Consider the following 12,067-nt stretch of genomic DNA (forward strand, 5'->3'; position numbering starts at 1 on the left):
TTAACTTCAGTTAAAGCCCTCTGGAGCCTGATACTAAGTGAGGTTTTTCCATCTTGCCTAGTTGTATAGACTTTGGAGATGCACCAGATGCACGTGCTAAACCCACCGTGACGTCAGGATGTACCAAATAAAAAGCAGTGTTCCACCCATAGAGGGCGCTTATGCCAGGTATGCTGCTGAAAAATGATACAAATGGTAAAATGGCAACAGTTTGGTCACAAATGTGGAAATTTTGACCACCATTCTTCACACATCACCCCCAAAGTGATTAAAAGCTGGTGGTTCTGTTGTTCTGTGGTTAAAAGCTGTGGTTAAAAGCTGAAAAAAGTGTTTTGGGGGTAAGTTCTCCTTTAACACTGAGCTGACGTAACCTATTTTCACTTCACAAGCCTCATGGATCTACCTTCAAAACCCCATATCAGTCAAACCCTAGTCTGCTTGATGCGGACATTTCATTACATTGCAGATCTATTCAGACCTTAGGTCAGTAGGTCAGCCCCTCAGAACTTTAGCTTGCATGACGACCCTGGCTCTGAATACGACTAGATGCTTAAAATGTAAATGTAGAATGACATGATTATATATATATATATATATATTTTATTTTTATTTTTTTTGTATTCATTGTGTCATGCGCTTAACAGTGCCCAGCCCACAGGGGTTTACAAGACACACAAGATATACAGTAGAACATACCGGTAAGCTAGCAGCACTCTAAAAATACAACTAAATTACAGTACAATATACTCCTCAAACAACAAAACAGATCATTACCTTCTGAACAGAACATTCTGCGTTTGCTCCCAGGCCTGGAAAATACAATGTCCTACAAAGAAGCTCCCTTTCCTGAAACACAACTCAAGTTTATCATCATCATCATCATCCATCTAAAAAAAAATCGACATAAATGGAGGACATTTGACTGAAAAGGATCTCTCTTGTAACATCATAAGCTGTACAATGGAATAGAAAATGAATCTTGTTCTCAATTCCACACAATTCACAAAGCAAACTGAGAGTCTGAGAGTCTGTCTTCTTCAGGGGTAGCGTTAAACCTACCAGTCTCCAGTGCCAAGGGCAGAGTTCCAGATCGTAACTGTGCACAAATCAAACTTTACATAAGGCTCTACACAGTAACTGTCTTTTATGAGACGGTAGGTTCTTAGCTTTGGTTTATACCATAAATCAACAGAGCATTTATCTTTATACAAAAGGAACATATTACTCATAGTCTCCCGGATATTATCGGGAGACTGAGTATTGCCGACTATTGCCGATTATCTTCGATGAGCAAATCACAGCCGTGACGATATTAGCCAACAACAGCACTCCCTCTCCAGTGATGTTGCTTAAATACAGCAGTGTTAACAGTGTAGGTGAGAATACGAGGGATCAGCCGAGCAGCATTTTGGTAAACAAACCGTGTCACTGGGTGGCAACGGCAATGGAACCCTATGGAGCGTGAGCTTTGGGAGGCTCGAGTGTCTGACTCTAGCCGGCTTGACTCTGTTTACATTTTAAAAACTGCGACAGTTCACACAACTTTAACACAACATGCATAATACATCAAACTCTTGAGCTACTTCTGCTCTCACTCAGAATGTCAAAATATAAGCGATGTGATGTATAGTTTTTGAGATATTAACGTTTGTTTGGCACAACTCATACAAATAACTGCCGCGGGGTTCTGCATTTCTGGGTGGCAAGTGACGTCACGCTGATTCGTCCTATAGCAACACTAATCTTAAAAGATAGTAACGGGAGTGTCTTTTTACTAGCTGCTCCCAGCGAGTAGTGCTGCTCCCAGAGGGTAGTGCTGCTCCCAGCGACTGCTCCCAGCGAGTAGTGCTGCTCCCAGCGGGTAGTGCTGCTCCCAGCGGGTAGTGTTGCTCCCAGCGGGTAGTGTTGCTCCCAGCGGGTAGTGCTGCTCCCAGCGGGTAGTGTTGCTCCCAGCGAGTAGTGTTGCTCCCAGCGGGTAGTGTTGCTCCCAGCGAGTAGTGCTGCTCCCAGCGGGTAGTGTTGCTCCCAGCGGGTAGTGCTGCTCCCAGCGGGTAGTGTTGCTCCCAGCGGGTAGTGTTGCTCCCAGCGGGTAGTGTTGCTCCCAGCGGGTAGTGTTGCTCCCAGCGGGTAGTGTTGCTCCCAGCGAGTAGTGCTGCTCCCAGCGGGTAGTGCTGCTCCCAGCGGGTAGTGTTGCTCCCAGCGGGTAGTGTTGCTCCCAGCGGGTAGTGCTGCTCCCAGCGGGTAGTGTTGCTCCCAGCGAGTAGTGTTGCTCCCAGCGGGTAGTGTTGCTCCCAGCGAGTAGTGCTGCTCCCAGCGGGTAGTGTTGCTCCCAGCGGGTAGTGCTGCTCCCAGCGGGTAGTGTTGCTCCCAGCGGGTAGTGTTGCTCCCAGCGGGTAGTGTTGCTCCCAGCGGGTAGTGTTGCTCCCAGCGGGTAGTGTTGCTCCCAGCGAGTAGTGCTGCTCCCAGCGGGTAGTGCTGCTCCCAGCGGGTAGTGTTGCTCCCAGCAGGTAGTGTTGCTCCCAGCAGGTAGTGCTGCAGAAAGCTCTAGTGACAGATGCTAGAGGCCATACGAGCTTGTCGGGATTGGAAGGGGGCTAAACGCTCCAAATTTAGGCTAGATTTTGGCAAGGCAAAAACTGGCATGGCCATTTTCAAAGGGGTCCCTCGAGCTCACCTGAACATATCTGAATGAGAACGGGTTCTGTGGACCCACGAGTCTCCCCTTTACAGAGAAGGTAGCAGGAGCATCTTTTGACAAGGCAGCATAAATCCACAGAACAGGATCACACCACTGAGAAGAGTCAGTCAGTCAGTCAGTCAGTCAGTCAGTAGGTCTGTGCCTTCTGTTACAGCATGCATTAGCCCTAATGAAATAAAGTGTGAGTCAGCATGTTCAGGCTGTCAGCTGTTTATTTGATTGTTTATTGTTTATTATAAGGATCCCCATTAGTCTACACCGAAGTGAAAGACTACTCTTCCTGGGGTCCAAGCACACATAACCCAAAACATTGGAGCAGTTACAAACAATGGAAACAAATTTGATCAAGCTTTTCACAGAATACGTTCCTCTCCTCCTCCAGTGGCCTGCACTCCTCTCCTCCTACAGTGGCCTGCACTCCTCTCCTCCTCCAGTGGCCTGCACTCCTCTCCTCCTACAGTGGCCTGCACTCCTCTCCTCCTCTCCTCCTCCAGTGGCCTGCACTCCTCTCCTCCTCTCCTCCTCCAGTGGCCTGCACTCCTCTCCTCCTCTCCTCCTCCAGTGGCCTGCACTCCTCTCCTCCTCTCCTCCTCCAGTGGCCTGCACTCCTCTCCTCCTCTCCTCCTCCAGTGGGCTGCACTCCTCTCCTCCTCCACTGGGCTGCACTTTGTTTAAATACATTTTGTACGAGGCTACAGGTGTTCACAGGTGTATCTTTTCTGTTTAGGTTGTGTCTTTCACTTTGTACATGACTTGACAAAGGCCACCAGGCCGAAACGTTGTCCATTAAATTGTAAACTTTGCATTTAGATGCAAAAAAAGTGTGTGGTTTATTGCTTTTCATTGGATTTGTCCCTGTCACCAGCACCTCACTGAGACTCCACAGTGTGCGTTTTCTGACATCGCTGATGATGTCACAATGTCTATGACATCACTGATGTTAGATAATCCCTGCTCCTCTGTGCTGCAGGCTGTAACAGGGAAGCTGTCTGTGGACGTGTTGCTGCAGATGCCCAGCTCTGAGCTGCAGGACACCATGAGACGCCTGGGATCCAACTCAGAGGAGCGCTCTCGCCTCACCGCCGCCCTCTCCTGTCTGAAGAGCGCTACTGAGACAGGTGACTGCCCTGCTCATAAGGAAGGATTATTCAGAAGAGGAAGAAAAATCAGCTCTATATTTTATATTAGCTGCATTTTATTCTGCTGTAGTAAGCACACATGAGACCATCACAATTTCACAAGACGTCATGACATTTAATACAACATGAAATAGTTGTTTACATTCTAGCAAGTCAGTGCCATCGCTAGAAAGATTTGTGGCTCAGAAATAAACGGAATTCTGCACAGTCAGACATTTTGTGTCACTAAATAAGTATCACATCGTATCATAAGTATCACAAGCATCCCTACTTTATTTGTTAATGTTGTCTTTTCACTCTAGGTGGCGCCCCCAGGGAGGACACAGGGTCCTGGAGCACTGAGCCCCAGCACAGCGACGTCTTACCCCCCATCAAGCCACCCCCGTGCCCGGCGGCCTCCCACGGCAGCCCCTCCCCCGCCCCCCGGCCCCCCACCACCACCTGCACCGCCCACGGCCGCTCCATCTCCATATCGGTGGTGCCCTGTCTGGACGAGCACAGGCCGTCGTACATCTCCGCCGAGGAAATGGCCGACGCCTTCTCCCTGACGCCCACCTTCACCCCGCCCTCCAAGAGACGCGCCGCCAAGCTCGCCCACACGCCGCCGCCGCCCTCCCGCAAGCTGCTGCAGCTCTTCCCCAACATCACGCTGACGCGGAGCAAGAGCCAGGAGTCTCAGCTGGCCAACCGCATCGAGGAGCCCGCTGCTGCAACCAACAAGTGTGTGTGAGGAGGAAACGCATGTGTGTGACCGGATCACGTTGTGTTTCTGTGTTTCTGTTGATGGAGAAAGAGTCGCCTGGAGCGCTTTCTTGTGAGGAGAAATAAAAAGCAGATCACAGCAACGTCACCTGACCAGTCACCTAACCCGTTACTAGCTCCGTAGGACCAGCTGGTTAGCTCTTCTAGCAGAGCAGCGTTGTGGAACCATCTCGACAAATACAGTCATGTCCGCACACTGACTATACTCCCGGTCAGTTTGTTGACGTTGATGATCTTACGATCTTCACTGGGGGGTATAGTCAGTGTGCGGACATTACTTTATTTTTCAAGTTCATCGGTTATTTGTCCTGCACCTGACCCACTGAGCTGATGTACGCGCTCTACTTCCTTCTTCGTGGAATAAGCTTACCAGATATTTTCAATACATGTCTGGTATAATCCATACTGCCTTTAAATCGCTGGTACAATAACATCAATTAAACTGATCGTAACGTCCTATTTCTCCACCGGCACTCTCACTTTCTCCATGTTTGTTGTTGCTATGGGAAACGGCCAGCGTCTCTGTCATCGTGATTGGTTGGCTGGAAAAGAGATTCACTGTAAAAGCCATTCACGGTTTTCTGAAAAGTTGAACATTTCTCAACTTTTGAAAGCGCTCCGCTCTGATGGAAAAATCGGCTGGAGAGCTGCAGTGCTTTTCAGGAGCGGCCACCTTTCGTGCGTCTGGCTCTGGTGCTCAGAAAACAAACACTATTCTGGACACATGCCCTAATTCTGCATTCATGTCATTTGGACATAAATATGGTAGATAACAATTTCCACCAGCGTTCAGATGGTAAAACTATAAAATAGCGTTCACCTCAGCTTTCACATGGTAAATACTACAAATTATCATGGAGGTGTAACACTGGACACTAGTTCTACCTTCAGACCTTCAATTCTATATGTATTTCTCTGCAGGGCTGGTAAGAAGAACAAGCTGCTGGCTAATCTTCAGATCAATGGCTATGGGAACGGCTACGAGGACCCGGCCATGCGCTCACCGCTGCTGTCTGCCCGGACGCCGGGCCCGGTCCCAGGCACCACCCCCTACATGCTGCCTGCCACACCCACCCTGCTGGAGAGTGAGTCGCCACCAGATAACAGATACTCACCCTGCTTTCTGGTCCTGTTTCTTGCCTTTGTTTAGTGCTGCTGTCTCTCTGGCCATCTCACATCTTCTCTCACCTTCTCCATCAGATCATCTGGCCATCCACAGGAGCTCCCCTCAGACGATGAGGCGAGACATCGGCCTGGCTGTAACACACAGGTGGGTTGCTGCTATCGCCGTTATCACGAGTGGACAATCTATCCTCTCGTACAGTGGTATCCTCACTAGCCTCGCGTCACCCACATTTCAGATTTGGACCCCTTTGAAAATGGCCTCGCCAAAATTTCGCCTAAATGTTTTGCATTATTTATATTTATATAGCTGAAGCGTTTGGTTTGACCAAGTACAACTATTTTATAAGCATTTTACGAAATGTCTATGGGAAAATAAATTGCCGAAGAACATCTCTGGTACAGTGCTGAAGCAGGAAGTGACGTTCCCCTTTGCCTCTCTATTGTTCATGAAGCAAGGTCACATCAGAAGGAAAACAATGAATTGCAGAGCTCTGATTGGCTGTTGCCAGCCAGTTACCGGGAAAAGTTCAGCTGTGGTCAATTTTTCTTGGCCGACAAGCTTGTTGACCGGCGTCCACACACACCATCCCGTTCTGAGTGTCCCCGGTCAGTGGTCACTCAGCTCTGTAGGAAACGAATGGTCTTCTGGTGACCTGGGGATTGTGTTGCTCACAGTCTGAGCACATGGTGACAGAGCACATGCAAGAGAAAGAAGATTTCCTGGAACTTTGGGCCATTCCAGTGATATGAGCCATTCTTAAAGGAATGGATCGCCCCAAAATGAAAATGCAGTCATTATTTACTGAGCCCCTTGAGTCCCATCTCATCCTCCTAACAAACTATTGAAGTCATTTTACAGCTCCAGCAAAATCTGAAAATGTCCATCTCCAAACATCTCGTGCTGTAAAATCCATGTGTTTTGTAGTCAAATGACTGCGCCACAGAACGCGCAGAATGGTCCTTTCCACTGTTTTCCATGGTCATTTGGCTACAACATAAAATGGTGACGATGGAATTGTAAGGGTTAATTGCTATGGTGACAACACAAGTCTGGGCATTAAGGCCGTAACGTTGCTTGAGAACTGTGGAGACGAGTCTGTCAGCAAACGGTGAAAACTCAACTGAAAGCAAAACCTTAGCGACAAGGGTAACGTAGCATTGCTCAAAGACTGTACACTTCTCTCCCACTAGCTCTTCTACTTAACATTAGCTATTAGCTCTCATCTCAGCGTTTGTCAGTTTATGCGGAAGCTAGCCCAACTGCTCTTACCGCCCTGATTTGAATTGGAATTACCATTCTGTCCATCTACAGTACTGCTCTGTGTGAGTACTCATCAGTACATGCCTGCTCTGTGTGAGTACTCATCTAGAGTACACGCCTGCTCTGTGTGAGTACTCATCAGTACATGCCTGCTCTGTGCGAGTACTCATCAGTACATGCCTGCTCTGTGTGAGTACTCATCAGTACACGCCTGCTCTGTGTGAGTACTCATCAGTACACGCCTGCTCTGTGTGAGTACTCATCTAGAGTACAGGCCTGCTCTGTGTGAGTACTCATCAGTACATGCCTGCTCTGTGTGAGTACTCATCAGTACATGCCTGCTCTGTGTGAGTACTCATCACTACACGCCTGCTCTGTGTGAGTACTCATCAGTACACGCCTGCTCTGTGTGAGTACTCATCTAGAGTACACGCCTGCTCTGTGTGAGTACTCATCAGTACATGCCTGCTCTGTGTGAGTACTCATCAGTACATGCCTGCTCTGTGTGAGTACTCATCAGTACACGCCTGCTCTGGGTGAGTACTCATCAGTACACGCCTGCTCTGTGTGAGTACTCATCACTACACGCCTGCTCTGTGTGAGTACTCATCACTACACGCCTGCTCTGGGTGAGTACTCATCTAGAGTACAGGCCTGCTCTGTGTGAGTACTCATCAGTACATGCCTGCTCTGTGTGAGTACTCATCAGTACATGCCTGCTCTGTGTGAGTACTCATCAGTACACGCCTGCTCTGGGTGAGTACTCATCAGTACACGCCTGCTCTGTGTGAGTACTCATCACTACACGCCTGCTCTGTGTGAGTACTCATCACTACACGCCTGCTCTGGGTGAGTACTCATCTAGAGTACAGGCCTGCTCTGTGTGAGTACTCATCTAGAGTACAGGCCTGCTCTGTGTGAGTACTCATCTAGAGTACACGCCTGCTCTGTGTGTGAGTACTCATCTAGAGTACAGGCCTGCTCTGTGTGAGTACTCATCTGGAGTTTAAAATGTTTTTCAGCCTATTCACATTCCACCACGTGTATTGTGGTTATCCTCGTTCACTCCCAGTATGGCTTTAACTGGGACAAAGGGTTGGAAGCGGAGAGAAGCCGATCCTAGCTTGAAACGGAGGCCTCTGGCACAAACCCCAGCAGAATTCCTGCATCGGTCTGGTGAGAATGGCGCCTTGCGAGAATCCAGGAATTTGAATTATGCAGAGCGCTCAGTCCGGCCCTGTGTTTATCCTACTGGACACAGTGTGTTTATTCATTTTTCATCTTGCCTCAACATTTGGCTAAGGGAGGTAGCTGCCCTGTGGAAACTGTTTGGCTAAGGGAGGTAGCTGCCCTGTGGAAACTGTTTGGCTAAAGGCCATGGCACACCAATCAAACATTCTCCAACAAACACCAGCAAACACCAACAGACAAGGACAGACAGCTATGGCACACCAAACGAACATTTGTCTTTGTTCGTGTTTGTTCGTGTTTGTTTGTGTTTGTTTGAGAATGTTCGTTTGGTGTGCCATGGGCTTAACTCATTCAGGGCCAGTTTAGGACTGCCAATATTTAGCACAGGCCAAAGATTTTCATAATTGTTGGTCATCTTTCAAGACCCACAGTAAATTATCTATTAGCACCAGAGTGATTTGCAATACCTCAAAATGAAGATGTACGTCTCTGGGTTCACCAGGAAAAAAAAAGTGAGCTTTTAGCATGTTCTGTACTCTACTTATAGCCATTTATATACACCCTGTTTTCAGCCAAAAAGTCTCTGTGAGAAAAGAAATTGCAGAAAATGGCATTTATGTACACAGCACACAATATCAGGCAGAACTCGCTCTCAATTCTTTTATTTTGAACTGTATTGACATCAGACATGTAAATATTATTCATTATGACACAAATGACAAAAAAAATAAATATATATATATATATATATATATATATGAAGTGCTTTTTTTACATTCAACAATACAGTTTGCTCAGTGTGAGTGAGTGTACAGACAGACACACAGACAGACAGACAGACAGACAGACACACCGACAGACAGACAGACAGACAGACAGACACACACACACACACACACACACACACACACACACACACACGATCCCCCTTTTAGATTTCTAACCCCACTTAGGATAAGCAATAACCACGCCCTGTGGCGCTGGGATTGGCCAGGAGCAACACTGGAGGGCACGCAGCCCTCTGTGTGAAAGCCATTTATGTGGCGAGGCTGTGTGGAGGAGGAGAACAGCTTCTCCTCCACACAGGAGAACAGCTTCTCCTCCTCCACACAGTTGTGACTCCGTCTCGTCTCTTTCGGGCTGGCACATAGGAACGGGGTCCAGGGACCAGGATCGATCATGTTGGTCACGGGTTTGACTACTGCGGTTTCGATGTCCGCTGCTGTGCAGCAAGTCGATCAGCTCTGCAGCGCGGCGAGGGGGCATTTCAATGGCGTTTCTCCTCTGCAACAAGGAAGCGCGTTTCCTTTCCACCTTCTTCCTAATTTCAAACAACAACTGCGGTATGTGTTTGATAACGTGCTGTCGGCTTGAGTTTGAGGTTAGGGACCCGAAACTATGTCACAGGCTGGGTAAGTGTTTCAACTATGCGCTGCACTCATAAAAACAAAAACACGTCAAACACGTCATTGGCCCTCTGGGCTATTCCTGATAACACGTCAAAGACGTCATTGGCCCTGAATGAGTTAAGGGAGGTAGCTGCTCTATGGAAACTGTTTGGCTAAGGGAGGTAGCTGCTCTGTGGAAACTGTTTGGCTAAGGGAGGTAGCTGCCCTGTGGAAACTGTTTGGCTAAGGGATAGGGATGTCAACGGTTAACCGTTAATCGATTAACCGTCGCTAACGTCGTTGTTCGGTTATTGCTGTCGGTCTATCAGTTAATATAAAAAAAAAAAAAAAAAAAAAAAAAAAAAAATTTTTTTTTTTTTTTTGGTCTATTTACTCAATGAGCTCATGCCCAAACAAGGCGTGTCTATTTAGATGCTGAAATGTTAATGCTTTTTGTGTTAGAAATTCTAACACAAAAAGAATTTGTGTTGAAATGTTGATGCTTTTTGTTAATGCTTGTTAATGCTTTTTGTGTTAGAAATTCTAACACAAAAAGCATTAACATTTCAGCATCTAAATAGACACGCCTTGTTTGGGCATGAGCTCATTGAGTAAATAGACAAAAAAAAAATTTTTTTTTTTTTTTTTTTTTTTTTTTTAATATTAAAAAATTATGAATTAACCGATAGGTTAATCGATTATTAGCGTCGGTTAATCGAAAGTGAAATTAACCGAAAATTGACATCCCTACTAAGGGAGGTAGCTGCCCTGTGGAAACTGTTTGGCTGAGGGAGGTAGCTGCTCTGTGGAAACTGTTTGGCTAAGGGAGGTAGCTGCCCTGTGAAAACTGTTTGGCTAAGGGAGGTAGCTGCTCTGTGAAAACAGTTTGGCTAAGGGAGGTAGCTGCTCTGTGGAAACTGTTTGGCTAAGGGAGGTAGCTGCCCTGTGAAAACTGTTTGGCTAAGGGAGGTAGCTGCCCTGTGGAAACTGTTTGGCTAAGGGAGGTAGCTGCTCTGTGAAAACTGTTTGGCTAAGGGAGGTAGCTGCCCTGTGAAAACTGTTTGGCTAAGGGAGGTAGCTGCTCTGTGAAAACTGTTTGGCTAAGGGAGGTAGCTGCCCTGTGAAAACTGTTTGGCTAAGGGAGCTAGCTGCCCTGTGAAAACTGTTTGGCTAAGGGAGGTAGCTGCTCTGTGAAAACTGTTTGGCTAAGGGAGGTAGCTGCCCTGTGAAAACTGTTTGGCTAAGGGAGGTAGCTGCCCTGTAAAAACTGTTTGGCTAAGGGAGGTAGCTGCCCTGTGGAAACGGTTTGGCTAAGGGAGGTAGCTGCTCTGTGAAAACTGTTTGGCTAAGGGAGGTAGCTGCCCTGTGAAAACTGTTTGGCTAAGGGAGGTAGCTGCTCTATGGAAACTGTTTGGCTAAGGGAGGTAGCTGCTCTGTGGAAACTGTTTGGCTGAGGGAGGTAGCTGCTCTGTGGAAACTGTTTGGCTGAGGGAGGTAGCTGCCCTGTGAAAACTGTTTGGCTAAGGGAGGTAGCTGCCCTGTGGAAACTGTTTGGCTAAGGGAGGTAGCTGCTCTGTGGAAACTGTTTGGCTAAGGGAGGTAGCTGCTCTGTGAAAACTGTTTGGCTAAGGGAGGTAGCTGCCCTGTGAAAACTGTTTGACTAAGGGAGGTAGCTGCCCTGTGAAAACTGTTTGGCTAAGGGAGGTAGCTGCCCTGTGAAAACTGTTTGGCTAAGGGAGGTAGCTGCCCTGTGGAAACTGTTTGGCTGAGGGAGGTAGCTGCCCTGTGAAAACTGTTTGGCTAAGGGAGGTAGCTGCCCTGTGAAAACTGTTTGGCTGAGGGAGGTAGCTGCCCTGTGAAAACTGTTTGGCTAAGGGAGGTAGCTGCCCTGTGGAAACTGTTTGGCTAAGGGAGGTAGCTGCTCTGTGGAAACTGTTTGGCTAAGGGAGGTAGCTGCTCTGTGGAAACTGTTTGGCTAAGGGAGGTAGCTGCCCTGTGAAAACTGTTTGACTAAGGGAGGTAGCTGCCCTGTGAAAACTGTTTGGCTAAGGGAGGTAGCTGCCCTGTGGAAACGGTTTGGCTAAGGGAGGTAGCTGCTCTGTGAAAACTGTTTGGCTAAGGGAGGTAGCTGCCCTGTGAAAACTGTTTGGCTAAGGGAGGTAGCTGCTCTATGGAAACTGTTTGGCTAAGGGAGGTAGCTGCTCTGTGGAAACTGTTTGGCTGAGGGAGGTAGCTGCTCTGTGGAAACTGTTTGGCTGAGGGAGGTAGCTGCCCTGTGAAAACTGTTTGGCTAAGGGAGGTAGCTGCCCTGTGGAAACTGTTTGGCTAAGGGAGGTAGCTGCTCTGTGGAAACTGTTTGGCTAAGGGAGGTAGCTGCCCTGTGAAAACTGTCTGGGTGGCGATTTTGTGGTGAGTTTCAGATAAATGCGTTGAGAAAACCACTTAAAGTTCCCCACCTTAAATACGGCCCAGTCCGAGTTAAGAAAAATATGACCGTGATTTA

At 47.8% G+C, this 12,067-nt stretch overlaps 1 protein-coding gene across 3 annotated transcripts in view; it reads left to right on the forward strand.

The window, feature by feature from the left end:
• LOC310777068 (kinase suppressor of Ras 1-like) overlaps positions 1 to 12,067 on the forward strand; it is a 67,283-nt gene that overhangs the window by 33,494 nt on the left and 21,722 nt on the right. For all 3 annotated transcript variants that reach the window (XM_083637322.1, XM_083637324.1, XM_083637323.1), the window contains 4 exons: positions 3,669 to 3,816; positions 4,140 to 4,557; positions 5,521 to 5,684; positions 5,800 to 5,869. In XM_083637322.1, the coding sequence (XP_083493448.1) occupies positions 3,669 to 3,816; positions 4,140 to 4,557; positions 5,521 to 5,684; positions 5,800 to 5,869 (800 nt within the window). The remainder of the gene's footprint in view (positions 1 to 3,668; positions 3,817 to 4,139; positions 4,558 to 5,520; positions 5,685 to 5,799; positions 5,870 to 12,067) is intronic.

Source organism: Poromitra crassiceps, assembly GCF_964638095.1.
Source record: "Poromitra crassiceps genome assembly, chromosome: 5".
In the NCBI taxonomy this organism is placed as follows: Eukaryota; Metazoa; Chordata; class Actinopteri; order Beryciformes; family Melamphaidae; genus Poromitra; species Poromitra crassiceps.